The sequence below is a fragment of the Camelus ferus genome, chromosome 35 (assembly GCF_009834535.1).
Source record: "Camelus ferus isolate YT-003-E chromosome 35, BCGSAC_Cfer_1.0, whole genome shotgun sequence".
NCBI lineage: Eukaryota > Metazoa > Chordata > Mammalia > Artiodactyla > Camelidae > Camelus > Camelus ferus.
This window is the reverse complement of record NC_045730.1, coordinates 20,871,443-20,889,525: the sequence shown is the minus strand read 5'-3', so window position 1 is coordinate 20,889,525 and position 18,083 is coordinate 20,871,443. Positions and strand designations below refer to the sequence as shown.

The window sequence follows — 18,083 nt, the reverse complement described above, 5'->3', positions numbered from 1 at the left end:
TTCCAGGTACTGGTGCACGAACTGTCATCCAGTTCTCAGCACAAAACGGGGGTGGTGCGATCCACCTTGCAAAGCTGGGGTGTGAAAGCCTTCTTGTTTTGGAAAAAGTCTAGATATACAGACATGCTGCAAAGACAGCTCCTGTGTGCTCTCCCCTAACTTCTTCCAACGCTAACAACTTCCATAACCTTGGCACGTTGGTCAAAGCTGGGATGCAAGACTTGGTGAGGTTTTGAAAATTATGCCAGTTTTAACAGTAAATGCTGATTATTGTTATATTCATATTTTAATTGTATAACAAAGTTTTAGAGGCAATAAAGATAAAGTTGTCATGAAATACTTTAAAGTATTCAACTAAATGAACAGGGGGCAATGTATGAAGTCTGTGAGCACATGGGGGCGTGGGGGTGTCCTTGCTAAGAGCACAGAATTTGAAACCGGACAATCTAGGTTCACAGCATGACTCTGTCTTTCAGCAGTTGGTTGAACTGTTAGGTGAATTATTTAAACTCTCTACCGCCCCCTCAGTAAATCGGGAGCAGCAACAAGACTGACCCTTCACAGGCGATGACGGGGGAGAAGACAGGGAGCAAGCACTCAGGACACCCTGGCGACCGTTACATGAAAACACCAGGACCTCAGAGACAGTGCGGTTTGGAGACGGGATAGCTGGAAACCATTTATACCCCCATGTTATGAAAAACCCTGACTGGAAGGCAACTCCCAAAGGCAGCCAGCCCCTGGTAGCACCTGGGGCACATGCAGGTGGAACCCGGCTACGCCAGCAGCCGGAAACAAGCACCTGGTGCCCCCGTCCCCAGTGCGGGCTTTTTTCTTTAACAAGACACGACTTCATGACCCAAAGTGGGTGGGTTTATAAGCTAAAGGACCAAAAATTAAAAATAGAAACCAACTTAAGAAGATGAAATGAGGCCAAAATATTTTTAAGTGTCTGAAGACGACCTGAATTTCTGCTCAATATAATTTAATCAGCGCCGGCTCCTGGTCTCCTCCCCCAAGTCAAGATACACAGGTGTACCGTCTTCACCCCCTCTGTACGATGTGAAACTCTGAGGCCACCCTACGAGGATTCTGACATGGCTCTGAATTCATATTCCTGGAATGGTTTGTGAATGCTAAAAATACGTTGGGCTGAAACATTTTCTCAATAGCACCTTAGGATTTTACAACTTTGAACACAAATTATAATATTTAAAGCGTGTGAAGGCAGATTACATTCCTAAATGTGGCACAGAAATGGATGAGACTAGGTTATTAACAGCTCAGACCAGGCGAGCTTGGCACGCAAGGCTGGCCTATTGCAGAAATGAGTATAACCTTCACTTACTGAGAGCACAAAAATGCAGCGCATTCAAATTAAGATCTTTTAATATGTAAAGAAGAAGGGAGAGATTTACAGTTTTAGAGGCCTCTAACAGGAAGCACAAACGCTGTAGCAGGACACTCTAGGATCTAGGTCTCGGCTGGATTTCCCTCAAAGCTAATGCCCCAGAAAATTAAACCAGCCATGGGGCTCGCACAGAGGAAGCATGGTTTTGAAGAGCTTCCTCGCCCACCTTCTGAGGTTTTAGATGGTGACTGTAACTAGCTGGCAGCTGGGGTTGGCCCATAAATAACCGAAATATAGACAACCTTTTTTTTTTTAAATAGGCAACGAGTCAAGGGGCTAACTCAAAAATAAAACAGTATTCTCAGATTTACCAAGACAGCCGGCCTTCTACATCAGGAAGAACAAGTAAGCAGAGACGAAGAAGCCCAAGGTGTGAGAAGGGAACGAAGAAGCAGACGAGCAGGTAGGTTTAGAATCTCTTTACGTGAATTAACGAATGGCTGGCGGGCCGGCAAGCACGCGGCCTGGGAGCCGGCGTCGCGGCCACGGCGCAGTCCACGGGTCACCTGCGAAACCTCCTCTCGCTCACGGCTGCCACGATGGGAGACAGGTGTTCTCTGGAGGCTCCTTGTGTCTGACTGGCATCAGGGCCGCAATCCTGGGAAGCTGGAGTCTTGATCCTCTGTGTTTAAGTGCACTCTGAACTGAGATGGCGGGGGGGGGGGGGGGGCTATGCAGAGGAACAACAAACATGAACGTTGTCTTATCATGGCTTCTATCTAGAAATAACATTTCCTGTTCCAGTTCTGCACTGGTAAGACAGGATCCAATATCTCAATGGGCTGCTGTAATACTTCTTTAAAAAAAAAAAAGAATTTAAATAGCTTTTCATTTAAAAATGATAAATTTGAGCTAAGTGTGAAAAGAAGTGAAATATCACAAAACCAAATATGCTAAATGTTCCAGATTCTACTCCGCTAAGATAGAAAAACTAACCTCAAAAGGAGACATCTCAGAATAACAGTTATCCTCAAACTGCCTATCAGGAGAGGGCAAACAGCCAAGACACTCCCTTTTCCACTGGACTCAAGTTCTTAATAGAAAAAAAAAAAAAGAAAAAAAGACTGCCCCAGAGTCAACAGAGGGGCTCTAAACAAAAACACACAAATGTCCTGAAATGGGAAATTAACTTATTGGTGTGTGTTTCATTTTCTAAAAGCCCACAGTTAACTCTGAAGTACAGCCAAACGGAACCATTAAACGGTTCAGTAAGATAGTAGCCGCTGGAGCTCAGAAACCTGCCGCTGCTCCTTCGTGTTCTCATCCTGCCCTGCACCTCCAGCCACCCGCCCAGGACTTCTCACAGTTCTTTATACATCATGAGTACTTCTCACTTTTCTATTCATGAATTTATGGGAAACAATTACCAACAGTGCTAAAAAAATGTTTACTTCCTTGGTCAAATAAGTCTACTGAAGGAATCTAACAAAACTATCAGAGATGTCAACACAAGTTGATATATAAGGATATTCTCTGAAGGGCACTTCTAAAGGTTACTTATAAGAGCAAAAAAAAAAAAAAAAGGAAGGCAAAAGTATAAATGTGTCAAGCAATAAGAAAAATCACCAAATCAAGTGAATAAACAGCAACTCCAGAAATCATTACATAATAGAACACTGTGCGAGCTATCAATATTTATGAGACAGAAAAATGCTCCCAGTACAACACAAATTAGGGCAAAAGGCAGGAAATTAAACCGTGCGCATTGGGTGACTCCCCGTCGGTACCAGGGACAGCCACCATCTGTGCTGAGCCCCTCTCCGCTCCTCAGTAGCCCTCAAGTTAATCCCCCCAGTGTCAACACTCCTCCTCATCAAGACCTCGAATTACTGACCTGCTTCTTTATACATTTCATTACTTCATATGTGCAAAGAGTAGTATTATTATCAGGAAAAAAATTGTTTGGGGACTCTTAAAAAACACCACATGAAAGGCTTGTAAAAGTCAATTTCTACAGTTAGAAGATCTCACAACTCTTCAGATGTAACAAAAGGAGAGATGATAAGGATAATTAAGACAGCATCTCTTCTGAGAGTGCACGTAGCAGGGGTGCTGGAAAGATATCAAATGCGCCAAACAACTAAATCAAAAAGAAATAATAAACGCTGGTGGTCAGAAACACGCCACAGTCTGCCTTTAAGAAATGGAAAAGAACTTTTTTAAACCTAATGATGCCAAGTAAGTTCTTACCACTTTCCTCCCCTTCCCTGATGGTTTTTATGCTAAATCTGCCTGTGTCCATTAGGGGCGGGGGTATAAATAACCTAGAAAAGCAGCACCTCATTATTTATGGGAAAGGAACACAGCTCATAATCACCGCACCACGAAGCGGTCATCAGCCTCATCCCTGAAGCGTCCCGGCGGGCTGCCCTGGCAGGTGCGTCTTTACACTGGAATGAATCCTGGGTGGCTTCTCATTCGCAGGGACACGGACCTAACAAGGACAGCTGAAGAGGTGGCTCTCACGCTCTCACACTGATTGAAATACCCTTTCCCAAGATGAAGTGTTAATACACACGCATAGAGACCCAAATGAAGACACATCCACACAAAGTGTGAGCAAAACGCTCCCTGGAAGAGCTGGAAAGGGCAGTCGGCCCCATGAGGCCAGGAGACAGCACCGAGACAGTGCTCTGCGGGGCCCTGAAGACCACCAAGACCCTCTTCCCCTTCCGTCTTGGCCGGGTGAAACCACGACAAAACTTAAGAAAGCCAGAAACCACAGTCCCCTTGGCCTCTCCAAGCCCTCACCTGGTGCAGCAGGATCAAATCTGCACACTCGGCCCTCGGAACTCAACAGCGGGATGGGCGACCATGGCCGTGGTGCCCGGGAAGACTCTCCCTCACCTGCGGTTCTGAGCCACAAGGGCCAGCTCCACACGGCAGTGTTCTCACCCACCAGAAAGGAACCGCCGGTTCAGGAATGAGAGATTTTGACTGACTGACGACGTTGCTCTAAACCTGCTCTGCTTGTTTAGCTTGGAAGAACAGTTGCCACTTAAGTAAGCAGGTGAGTTATTCAAGAAGGCACAGTATTTTAACCATTGGAGATCAGTGAATCACAAGACTCTGAGCCCTTACGTAATTTATCTCCTTGTTTTTATATAGAAAACCTAGACTTCTAGACACTGATAAGAATTTATAACATCTTGAAACTGCCTGGCATAGGTAAGCTCTTGTGGCTTCAAGAGAAATATGTAAATTTAATACAAGCATCCTTTCTGAATGTTGAAAACATGGGAAGTTGTTTTATAACTAAAACTAAGATAGCATCTATCAGACATATACATATTAAAGAGGAAAAAAAAAAACCACTCAGACCAAAATAGAAACAGTTTAAAAATCTAGACAGGAAACTCAGTAAAGAGGTGTTTGAAAAGTAAAGCCAAAGGTAATTCAAAAGACAATTCATTGCCCGTTACCCTGTATGTGTGTTGCATGTGAATAGTTTCATCGAGAGATGTGCGTGTGAGTCAAGGCCATTGCCACGGGGGCATGTATGCATTTGGCCGCATTAAATACCACTCCCTATGGGGAAAAGGCATGCTGAGTAAGGGACACATATTTTTAAAACACATAAAATTATGTTCAAGTTCAACTCATGGCACTGATGTCTATAATGTAAAAAAAATGGTAACACTATAAATGTCCAACAATTAGAGAATAATAAAGTGACTCCACTGTGGAATATTCTGCATTCTCAGAAACATTTTCTAATAAAATTCACACCAGGGGATATCCCTATGAGATGAAAAAATTGTAGAAATAATCAGGATGCAAATATGTAGACATTGTATGACCTCGACGTGTGTGTGTGCGTGAGCGTGTGTGTGCGTGTATGTGCACACGTGTGTGCATGTGTGTGTGTGAACACTGGCTGTTGCCAAGTCTGGAATCATGGATAATGTGACTTGTCCTGTTCTCCCAGTTGCCCATTTACTTCCTCACAACAATAGATACATGTTTACAAAGAGCTGGGAGAGGTGGCTGCCATCAGCTGGCCGCAAGCACTCCCTCCTCTCCAGGCAGCCTCCTGGGCTTCAGAGGCAGGAAAGCTCAAGTCCACTCCCCAGACTCGCCTGCAGATAAGGATCTGGACAAACTGCGTTCTGCCCACTTGGATTCAACAGCCTGAGATTGTAACGATAATTGTGAAATAAGAAACTTTCTTGGGCTGTTGTTCATGGCAAGTCGTGGAGGTGTTGGCATTTTCCGGGGCATCTCTGGGTTCAGGGTCCAGCCTCACAGGTGACAGAAGGCAACGTGGAGACAGGGCCAAGGTCTGGCAGGCAGGCGCAGGGAGACCAGGTCTCGCACCGCTGCCCCCTCCCCGGGCCTGCCGGCCGAAGCGCTCTGTCCAGAACACCCCAGGGCCCACCTGCAGCCTGCTCTTCGAGCCCTTCCAATGATTTTCCAAAAAGCAGATTCTCAGTATTGAATCCTTTTATGTTCAGAACAGCTGCTGCGGTTGTTTGCCACAGCTGAGCTGGCTCACACCCCAAGGTGCTGCATGAGTGAGGAAAAAACCCCGACCACAGCGTGACTTCTGACCCACTCTCTTCCTAACTGAACACCTTTTAAAAGGTAATAAATTTTTTAAACTACCAACTTGACTTGTTCATGTACTTGTGAATATCCATGTAAATGAGGTCTGTTCTGACACAGGGTAAAGGTCATGAGGCCAATACACAGAGCAGATCCTGCTCCTTTAAAAAGTCTACCGTGTAGTGAAGCACTCTGAAGTATCAGGCTCGTCTCAGTGAGAGACGCTCACCACATACACAACAAAACCCACCAGAAGAGAGAGCCCAATGGTGAGACCCCTCTTCCAGGAAACCAGAGCCTGCGGCCCACTGCTCTGCCCTGGTAGATTCTGCTCCGCTGCAACTTTTTTCTTTCCTTTACTTGAACTAGTACGAAGAAGAATTTGTTGAAATGGGAAACCAAGTTAAAAGAAATATTTAAGACAGGTATTTTTGCACAGATACAAATGGTAAATCAAGCCAATATCAAGCTACGTTCAACATTAGCCTGTGATCAATGTATTTCTGCATTTCTCAATACATACGGCGCTCAATTAGTGGCCGCACTGAAAACTGCCTATCAGCTCGCTCAGCAGATGTCTGCTAAGGCTGCCGTACAGGGTGGGCTCGGGCAGGCACACTTAGGCTCACGGGGGAAGGCGGGAGGCACGACAGACGGGATGATAAGGGGTCTGCAGGCACATATGACAAAGACCATTAACACAAACTGGAAAAAAGCAGACCAAACAGACTAGGGTTTATTTACTTAGACTAAATAAATTAGGTCACGGACTAAATTAAATTAGGTCGAAGAAGAAAATATTATTAGGACTGGACAGTACACTTCCATTTGGTAGGGAGATAAAATTACCAGTGGAGCAGTCAGAGCAAATGGCTACGGCACCCATGTTCCCCTCCCCAGTCCACGCGCTGAGACCCTTCACACGAGGGAGCCAACAGGAGTACGTGCCACACACGTGTGAAGTATCCCCGGGGACGCATACACGCTAACGAGAGGCCGCTGGGAAGACACGTGGGGTCGCAGGACTCAATGGAGAAAAGGGACCGTATGTACCTATTTCATGCTGAAAGTTTTCATAGGACACATTCTCTGTTCCAAAAATGGATTCATGAATAAATATACACGATACTTAGCATGGATTTTATAAGAAAATTCGAGAGCAAAATAACACAGGAAGTGATCTGGATGCTGGTGTGAAGGCCACAAAGGTCACAGTGATGCAGGCCTGCGTCACCGAGGGGAGGGAGACATAGACTGGGGGCCGTTACCTTCCTGTCGCAGGCTGGAGGGCTGCCGGCCATGTTCTGCTTGAGGAAGCCCGCGGTGGTTGACCAGCGGGTGGGGTTTTTCCGCGAAGGCTCTTCGGAGGAGAAGTTATTATCGCTGACGGAGGTGGAGAGGCCGATGAGCGCTGGGTCACTGCTCCGGCGGACGTGAAGAGGCATGTCTACAACACAAGAGAGCATCACGGCTTTTAAAGATAACCTAACGCCTGAAAATCCCGTGTTGGGACAAAGGTGATTCAATCCCGAAGATTAAAGAATAGAGTAACACTCTATAGTGTTATTTAGGTCAGCATCCTAAACAGATGTTCCCTGAGCTCCTTTAAAACACTTCGCTGCAAACAAACTCGGTGTCTGTAGGGTGACCTGCCCCGCGCGAGACAGGCGGGCTCGTGTCTGCCCTTCACACTTGTCACCTGGTGGCTTCATGAAGTGGCCTCACTGTCCCCTGCCCGTGGTCCCTCCCGCACAACAGCAATAAATCAGTGCTTCTCTGCTAAGGGTACAGCGTGCACTAAATGAGCCCGACACGGGGCGCACCCTCAGCACAGAGCGAAAGCCATCACCACGGCTGCCATCCCCCCAGTGTGTGTTTGGCTGGTCTATGAAAGTTTCTGTTGAATAAAATATTTCTTTTGTACAACAAAGTACTATCAGAGAGCACAGAGCACAAGCACGTTGCTTGTCCTGGAGATGACGGAAATCTTAAAGACAGGACGCTGACGCACAGGTGGTACCTGCCACCTACTCACCTGCACAATTACTCAGAAGACAAGTGTTTCAGCAACTGGATTCGTACAAAAGTGGAGAGTTTTTGTTTGTTTCTTTGTTTTTTTCTTTGTTTGTTGTACAATTACACCAGCAAAATCAGTAACAGACCCAGGGTAACCTTGGTCTGGGAGCACTGAGAACATCCCAGCAGATCTGATCTCTGTGACAACGGAAAAGAAACAGACCCACAAAACCAGAGAGAAGAATGAAGGTGCGTGAGCCTGGAACATTGAGAATCAGAACCAAAAGCCCACTCGTCAACTGAGCGAGAAGCACGCTAAACGTAAGACCAAAAAATTTGGATTACATTGTGCTCAGCGTCATCTGCTTTCAAAAACTAGGATGCAAGTTAAATATTTATAAAAAGCCTCCAACAAAATAGCGTTGGAGGGAATGAGCAGACTTGTCATTCTGTCTCTGGGAGATGTTTTTGGAATATTGATGCACCTGGTCAATAGTGTGGATACGTACATCCTTGAGGATGCGAAGCTAAAGACAGACTATTTATATACGTGGAAATCTGTGTTTAAACCACTGTCAATCCAACAGTCTCAAATATGTTAAAGCAAATTAGGAGCAACCGGAGGAAAACAGAAGCGTATAAATCGTAACAACGCTGCCTTAGACATGTGCCTCTCCATCACGAGGATGTGGTGACCACACAGGAGCCTGGGGACCGTCACCGGGGAAAACATGGTGAACGTTTCATCTAATATTGTTGCTCGTTACCTTAATTTATTGAAACACACACATGAAAATTATAGAGAATAACTTCCAATTTTTAAGTGTGTGTAAAAACTTGGGACAGCCTTTACTGCTTAAAATTGTGCACCAAAAAATAAAAATAAAAGAAAGAATGATACAGTCACTCTCAAAACAAGTTCACAGAAATATACATCGAAGGCTCCATGCGTGTTAATAGCACAATGCTCTTACTAAAGAAAGGTTCTCTCCCAACTAACAAAATTGTTTCCAGGTTCAAAACTCAAAAATAAAAGCAGAGAAACAGCAAAGTGGGGATGAGGGAGAAGACAACACTTCCAGGAAATTTCAGCGCTGCTCCTTAGGTCTGGGTTCTGCCGCTTCCCAGTTACAGGGGCGCCGATCACCTGGTTTTTAAGGAACTCTCTATGCTTCCATTTCTCTGTGTGTGTCTGTGTTTAAGCCTAAAAGAAGCCCCATTTGTTCACAAAAAGTCTTTAAAAATGGTACAGAGGTAATGACTAAAAGCAGTACCCACAAAAATAAAACGGCCACATGAAAGTACACTTCAACCCCCAAATAAACTCAGGGGCCATAAACGTCACTGAATTCGCGTGGACACAATAAAAACAGCTTACTCTGCTTGTTTTTGAAAACTTCCCCCAGAGAAATCCACTGCGGACAGGACTGAGATTAGGTAAACAAGTAGGACCATCGTCTTCTGGAGGGACATGCACTGTCAATCTGCTCCTCTGAAACAGGCACACGTAATTAGCACCTGACCTCTCTGTCTCGTAACTCGCACAATCAGAGAGGCAGGGAGCAGGAAGATTCAAGAGCAGGGGGTTGAAGCAGGACTGCGGACCCTGGGGCTGTGCCTCCAGGGAGGTGCTGCCCTCGCCCCCAGGAACCACACGGGGAGGGGGGCCCAGGAGACTCGCATGAGGTCCTCACATCCCATGTCCCGTTTCCACGTGAGTGAGCGTGATAAAAGACATTAGCACAGTCTGGATCTTTCCTTCCCTCCCTCCTGGAACCCAGCACCCATGCTGTTTCTGGCCCCACCATTGCAGCTGTAACCATGGCCAACCTCAGGACCGTGTCCTTGATCTGATCACCAGACAAACGAGAAACTAACTCAATTCAACACGTGAACAGTATGTTCCCACCACGTGAATGCCAGGAGACAGCATGACGATGCTGAAGCCGAGGTTTGCCTGCAGTGGGTGAGCTGAGAGAACCCCGTCCTCAGGGTGCGCACAGCGGGCAGAGCGGGTCCCAACGCGGAGACCCCAGCCCCAGTGTGCGGACCCACCCTCACGCCAGATTCAGACTCAGTGATGGTGAAAATTCACATTTTTATTGTTTTATGATTTCTTCTTGGTTTCAAGGTTTCATGAAAATTGTAAGTCGTTTCCATCCAGTTTATATACACATAAATTAAACAGCGTTAGAACCAACGACAACCTGAAGTGACATGAATCTTTCTGTTTCTAATGTTGGTCCCAGTGGAGGAGCAGGCAACTCTTCCCAGATGAGCGAGCGGAGGCTCAGAGAGGTGACATGGAGCGCATGGACGGTCTCCTGGCCAGACCTTCAGGCTCCCCGGTCAGTGTCCAGTCACCACCCGAATCGGGAAGTTAGTTCTAGTGTTCAGCTGTCCACTAGGAAACAAATCCCATCTCTAGCTACTTGCAAATATAAATGTTCGTCTTAATTTTGTCAAAGGGAAGAATTTTGTTGTTTTCAAAGTAGAATGATACACCGAGAAGTCATACACTGATTCTCACTAATAGCACCACTAGATTTGGGGGAGTTAAAGAATTATTACATAGAGACTGAGATGTCAGGAGTCCCAGTTTCAGAAATGTTAAAATAAGAGAAGGAGAAAAAACCTCTGCTGGTTCAGGAGAGAAAGCGCAGCACGGAAGCCGATAAAGCACGCCCCGAGCGGACCAGCCTAGACCGGCATTTCTCAGACTGCGACCTCAAGACCCTTTCATGCTTTAAAAGTTACTGAGGACCCCAAAGAGCGACTGTTTACGTGGGTTACAGCTAGGAATATTTACCATATTAGAAATGAAAATGAAAAAAAGATCTATTTATTAATTCACTTTTAAGTTAACAATAATAAATCCATCACATATCAACACAAACAATTTTATGAAAATTCTATTCTACAAAACAAAGCTTATACAGCAGGAGGGCAGTGCTGTTGTACGTTCTGCTTAACAGACGACGTCTGCTCTCACTTCTGCTCTGCACTGCGACCGAGCACACAAAGAGAAAAAGAACTCCACAAACATTTAGCAGGAAGAGGAAATAGAATTTTAATAATCTCTCCAGACAATTGTAAATCTCCTTCTTTGATACTTTGATATCAAAGCTTGACAAATGAGATTTTCTCAAAAGTCAGTGGCAACAGGGAATGTAAACTTCTCATTCTTCGTTACCCTAAAATCTACTCGTCCGTCTTCCACTTTAAAATGGACCTTTTACCCATGAGAAATTCGGTAACACCAGTTATTTAGAATACATTAGTAACCAGGTTATGCCAGTCTTCTAAGCATTGATGTGTTTCTTCACCCTGGAAAATCACATCTGTGAGTATCACTTCCAACTCCATCAGTAGAGGCATTAAGGACTGGGAAGCTGACATGCTCACAGTGGGATACAAGTTTTCCAAAATCTAACTCTACTAGGAGGTTTGACTGTTATCCTTGGCACCAGACACTCTCAGTCGTTGGCCACTTAATCATTTCCTAGAAACCCTGCCAGACACCAAAGTCTGAAAAACCGCAATCTCCCCGTCCTTTCAAATAAAAATACTGCTCCATTAAAAATGGTTACCCAGGCTTACAACTCAAACCATCACACGCAAAGTTGTTCTCAAGAAACTAATGACCTTCAATGTGTCCGGGAACTTCATGCCAGCCCTCTGTTTTGTCACATAAAACATCAAACTGTGTCCTCAAGGGGCAGGACTCTCACATAAGTCATCATTTTTGCAGCTTCATTAAGAATAGTAGGTAAAATGGCCTTTTTTCTTTAAACTGTGGGTGTGCTGGGGGAAGAACTCCTTTGGTGGCGCTACCCTCTCACCCTGCGAGGGGCCTGCACCTGGCCCAGCAGAGCATGTGCGCCACGGGTGCAGACGTCAACCCCGTGAAGGGCACGGTAGTAACGCTAGGAAAGAGGCTTTGCTTCACAGCCGCAGCGATTCCACAGACCACCCATCAAGGACCGCTGTCCTCCCCGGGCCTCAGTCCATCTGTAACCCCACGGGGTCAAAGGTCCTCTTAACGCTAAAAACAGCGTGATTCCGCCTATGGTCGCACGCTCCTGTGCTGGTAATCAGCCACCAAACCTCATCCAACAGAACATGAAACAGTTTAAGAGATGCACTAGAAAACTTGTGGCAGCGCGTGGCCACATCAACAGCCACTGCCAGGCGCCTCCAAGCAGGCGGAAGCACCACCAGCAGCGAGGGAGCATGAGCGTGGACGAGCGTGCAGAGTAGCGGGGCACAAGCGCCACGCCGGCGAGAGGCCCACGGACACGCAGGACCTGAGTTTACTACAAACACCTGCCTCCCCAACAAGACGCATCACGACACACAGCTGCCTGCTCAGCCGGCAAGTCCCCACCTCTCACTGTCATGCAAAGCATAACGTCGCATCAAGAATGCAGTTTTGCCCTGGCCTCAGAGAAATAAATAAAAAGCACAGACAGAGCCTTCTCGCCTACAGTTTGCTCCAGGTTTCTGGGGCGCATGGCCTATTCCAGCATCACTAATAATCCAGTGTAATTTGTGCTCTTCAGAGCAATTAGAAGTAATAGGAGCGTCTCACTTAAGGTAATTTGGTGCTATTATTACGAACCCTCACTGCCCGTTTTAGGAAGATCAGTGCATTTAAAACCATGATGATAAAGCTTTCTCTCCCTGTGATCTTCTGACTTACTTAATCTACAGCTTTCCAAAGTACATCCTCTGAAATATTAACAAGAAAATTCAAAGATGAGGGTCTTCAATAATGAAGCTGCCGGATGAAGACCGGGGCGATGTCACTGGGTCCCGGACGCAGGTGGGGGCTGTGTGATGCATGTATTCCTTTGAAGAGGGGATAAAACAGCCATAAACCCTCATCACAAGATTTCAGATTCTCTGTGGCACTGGTGCATTGTAAATATTGGCTTGCTTCTCTAGGTGCCTTTTAAGTAACTGGGAAATGGAACACCTTACAATGAATTAGAGCAAACACTAAAAGGGCAGATGTGTACATTGTTAACGGTTACACATCTCCCTCCTGATCAGCTCTCCCAATGCTTCTCTTCTTCTTTAGAAATCTAGCAATTTCTAAATTATTAACCACACAAGGCAATGAACAAGCCTCTCCCAAGAAGACAGGCACAAGCCATCAAGGTATTTAATCAAATCTAAAAATAATACGCAGTGACACATGGTCTATTGGTCTATTAGAATTTATGATGCAAACAGCATAATTACTCTTCATGCAAAATGAAGACCGTCTTCCCCATCTTTGGGGCAATTATGTCTTTCCTAAAGACACACATCTCACAGTGAGAACCAAGTTATTAACACATGCCACAGAGAGAAAAACCTCGCATCAGGAACGCAAAGCCCACCTTCTATTAGAAGAGCCCCTGCATAAAGGCCTTTCCCCGTATTCCATTTACTGAGAAAAATTCCTTGGAAGAAACGTGGGGAAGGCAGGTCAGGAAATTAGCTTTAAAAACCAGTGGCTGCCTCAGAGAGAGGGATATAAAATGAGGCTATCACCCTGTTATTAACTACATACATATAAGCAATAAATAAAAAACGCTGCGTTGGAAGGTGCCTCAGAGATAAACTGAAATATCACATTTACAGGTCAGTGCACTGAGGCCCAGACACAGGACATAAGGGCTGGGTCAAAGGACACACTGCTCCTCGGGGACCCAGCTGTCCCTGGAGTGCTTGTGGACTGACTCCCCTCCTGTGCAATCTGGATTTGACCACACTGCTGTCCGGAAGAACACGTGTCAAATCCACAACAGGCTTACCCTTCACCGGAGGTAACGCGTGATTTCTTGGGAAGGCTGAGTTGAAGACATTTCTATTACGTAAATGATCGGGGGCTTATAAAAATGTGCACTGGCTACTGAACCCTGACAAAAACCCAGTGTCCCCAGAACCTTTGCTAAGACCAAGCTCAGGGACGGGGTCAGTGCTGCCACAGTCCCGAGCCCCTGCTGGGCCCGTGGGGCCCCCAGGCAGCCGGAGAGCAGGGAGAGCCGTGCGTCCAGGGGGACCATCCCCCTTTCACCCACCACACCTTTGCCAAAGCATAGGCCAGATATCATGACTCAGAAGGGTTGGTCCGGTCGGGTCATAGGCATCAGACTAAGCCCTGGCATGCACCCCGTGACACAATGGCACCTCTGCTCGCTACGTTCCCCACCAGCAGGAACGCTAGGAACGCTCTGAAGTGACCAGACAGCCCAGACCCCTCCAGACCGCTGTCCTCTCCTCCCCATTCCACCCTCTCTTGACCACCCGAAGGTCAGCCTGGAGCAGTGCCTTCTCTAAGGAGTCCCCGAGGTTCCGAAAGTGTAAGTCACACCACGCCAGAGTTAATGTCACCAATCAGAAGCGGCGCGCTCTGGTCTGTCCCCTTCATTAATCTCAGAGATTCCATCCCGAGGTATTAAATGTGTATTAAAATGTTGTGTATGAACAAGAGAGATGGACAACTGTGACCATCTGTCTGTCTCCATCCTTTTCACACCGACCGTCTCAAGTATCATAAGGGCACTCTTTCCAGCAAATAAGAAACAGTTACAGATACCTAGACGGTCAGGGGACAGAAAAGGCTCTTCTGCTGGGAGAGGCTCATCGAATCGCTAATTGACACCCTGGTGATAAACTCTAGCCAAGAGCACCAGCCACGTGTTACTATTTTTTTATTACTAACCTTACGCTCTTCATGAAGTATTTACTGTCCTATGAGAATACTGGAGCAAATCTAAATGAATTCTTCGTACATAATTTTATATGTGTAACTGTATCAAAACCCCGATCACTTTCACTTTTACCGATTTAGCTTAAAGATCAGGTAGTTAAATTCTGAAATTATCAGCTTCACCTGACAAGTAATCTGTCTTTCAGAACTGATGCTTGTTATCGACTGCCCTGGAGACAGTCTGCACGGCTCAGCGCCCTTTCTCCTTTGACGTCTGCCTTCTGTCATTTTATTAGGGATTCAAGTTCCTCGGTAACTGTCAGGTTAACTTTTAATCAGCATTACTCTCCCATCCTTTATTATTTTAACCTTTACTTCACAACACTGTACAAAAGTGTAGTATCTTTCTTCTAACCGGGGACCAGCCAGTCACTCATTTCATGAGCCAGTTTCCTACCCTGTGAGGACTTCCCTCTGAAGGTCCCGCCTTTGCTGGACCGTCTAACGCTCTCACCTGCACGCTAACCTCACAGGCACCGCGCCCCCCGGCTCGGCTCCGAGACTTCCGCAAGCCCCCACACTTCACCTGCTCACGTGTAGGCCTTCCACCTTGAATTTGAATCTCCACGGTACTAAAAGCTGTGTCAGCATATACCAGAGTCAGTCATTCAATACAAATGCCGACCGAGCGCCGGCAGTGTGCTGGGCGCTCCTCTAGCCGCTGCCAGTAAGCTGCCCTTCAAGGATGTTCCATTGTGGTGACAAAGGGGACAACGGACAAACAAGGAGGTTCTGACCATGTCACCAGGTGACCAGCACCTGCCGGGAGACGAGGCTGAGGAAGGCGTCGGCTGCGACGGCAGCTTCAGGGCGCTCACGCAGCTCACTGCCCGCCTTCCTGTCTGGTGTGGTTCCGGATTCGAATTATCTCCTCACCATGCAGCCCAGTCCACGCGGCTGTCGGTACCGCCGGCGGGCACCGGCCGCTGCGAGACCCGGCGGCTCTGAAACCGACGGCGTCTCTCTGTGTCACCTCCCAAGCGCAGAGCTCTCTCACAGCTGATCACCCGCCCTTCTCCTTAAGTGAAGAGTAATGTAAAAGGATTTTCACCTGATCATTTACAACAAGCCAATTAAGCCGGCAAGCACCAACACTCGCCAAGCAGTCACTGAGAGCTACACGTGCGGCAAGAACCTCGCTGCATCGAGGCTACAGGACAGGTTACGTCACTGTTCCCACGTCACAGGCAGGGAACCAGTGCTACAGGGACAAGACACCCAGGCTGCCAACCTAACAGAATGTGGGGCCCACAAAACCCAAGCCTCCAAAGTCAGGCGGCAGAGAGCACACTCCCCTCCGGAAGGGGGGATCCTGCCACACTGGGGACTCAAAGGTCAGAGCTCTGACTGGTCCACAGCCTTCTCACCAGCATGGCCCTCGAGCTCTCACAGGAGGGGGCCGCAGACGCCCCTGAGCTGCACGCACTCACACCAACCTCGTCACCACGCACTGACTCATCCGAGGCTTAGGAAGGTCATGAAGAAACCTAAATAGACTGAGACAAGTCCCCCCACCCCCAGCCAAGACTGGCAAGTAAACAGGACTTTAACTTCATCACAATTTATTTTATCATTAGGGGATGTGTGGGAAGGGAGGGCAGGGCACACGGAACAGGGGCTCCATGGAGTGTGAGTGTGTGTGTGTGCACATGGGTGCTGTGTGTGTGTTGTGTGTGCTGTGTGTGCACGTGGGTGCTGTGTGTGTGTTGTGCGTGCTGTGTGTGCACATGGGTGCTGTGTTCTGTGTTGCTGTGTGCGCATGTCTGCTGTGTGTGCATGTGTGTTGTGTGTGTTGTAAGTGCAGGTGGGTGCTGTGTGTCATGTGTGCTGTGAGTGTGTGTGCACATCCATGTGTGTAAAACCAAAAACTTCGTATCTACGTAGGGAACACTTACTTGGACTAACAGGTTCAATCTACACTGTCACACAACACGTCACTACAATCCTGTGAAACAGGCTGTATTTTCACTGTTGAACAGGCAGTCTGGGGCACTGAAGCCTGGAGTAAAAAGCCCCCTTCCTCCCGGGGACAGCCGCCCACCTGGCCATAACAGGTCACCCCTGAGATCCCCCCGCTCCACTTCACACCCGAGTTACGTCCGTGGCTCCAGATCGTCACTGATGTTAACATGCCCTGGGGCCGTTCTGTGGAATGCTGGTTCCTGGGCCCCACCCAGAAAGGCTGGAAACCGGGCTGAGGCCACCAGCACTTCCCAAGGCTTTGCAGGCAAGGCTACTTGTCACCAGCGGGGGAACCTCCCATCTAGACTGAGAGCCCCCACGCCTGCCCTCAGAGAGCTCGTCGGACACACAGATTCTGACTCTGCGGGTCCTGGGTGGGGCCCGGGAGTCCGCATTCCTGACAAGCCCCCAAGCCCCCAAGCCCCTCCCTGTGCGCCCGCCAAGCAGCCTCACCAGCTACGCAAGTTGGGTTCCTCAGTCACCCCGGCCTCATTTCAAGGACTCAACAGCTGCGTGGGCTCCCTCAGGGCACAAAACCCACGTCTCTAAACTTTTATGTACTGAACAATTCTGTCAGACCCTGAATTCAGCTACACAAAATACAGTTAAAGAATCATCCATTTTACACTCGGTTTTATTTACTTTTAATCACTAAGAAAGGATGAGAGCTGAGGCAGCCCTGCTTCTTCCTAACTTTAACTTGAAAATATATAGAAAGAAAATTTTTCAACGTATTAGATCTAGGGCAAATAACCCGCATTTTCTAAGATCTCATTGGACATTTTTATGTAGTATTTTAATGTTTATATTTGCACATTCGGGGAATCATAATACAAGCTCATGACTCCCCAAAGAAATAAATATTTACATAAGAGTTTTATTAAAGTGCTATATTTGGAATGAACACTCTGTGACAATTCAAATCCTACTGCAGTTTTGTATACAACATGGAAAATTCCCGTAATAATCAAAGGGAAACAACCCTCTATGTGTTACTTTATAAAAAACCAAACTGCTCGGCTGCATTTTAACTGAGGAGATAAAGCGCTCGAATATCGATAAAACATTTCTAATATTTAAGAAGCACTTTGACAACCATAAAGCCACGAACTTCACCCGTCACTGACAGCCTGACAAGCGAGCAAGCAGAACGCAACCCGACAGCGGTTTCCTAGGCAACAGGCAGATACGACGGACCAGTGGGAAACACACAAAGGAGGAAACGCTTCACGGTGTTTCCAGTGGGCTCGAGAAACACACTTCAATTGTCAAAATGCCACAAACACGACAACACTGAAAATCATTTCACTGAAAACGATTCAAAGCAGAATGCCATTTTCATTACAGCAAACGAGGTGTGGAAAAACAGAAAAATTAGGTTCCCTT

The 18,083-nt window shown here is 47.0% G+C and overlaps 1 protein-coding gene across 19 annotated transcripts in view; it reads right to left on the bottom strand.

Moving 5' to 3' along the window:
• Nucleotides 1-18,083, bottom strand: part of LOC102507360 (partitioning defective 3 homolog) — a 456,005-nt gene that overhangs the window by 310,604 nt on the left and 127,318 nt on the right. For all 19 annotated transcript variants that reach the window (XR_004317528.1, XM_032474041.1, XM_032474050.1 and 16 more), the window contains exon 3: nucleotides 7,225-7,403. Coding sequence is in view for 18 of the 19 variants with exons in the window: in XM_032474041.1 (XP_032329932.1) it covers nucleotides 7,225-7,403 (179 nt within the window). In the remaining variant the exon portion in view is untranslated. The remainder of the gene's footprint in view (nucleotides 1-7,224; nucleotides 7,404-18,083) is intronic.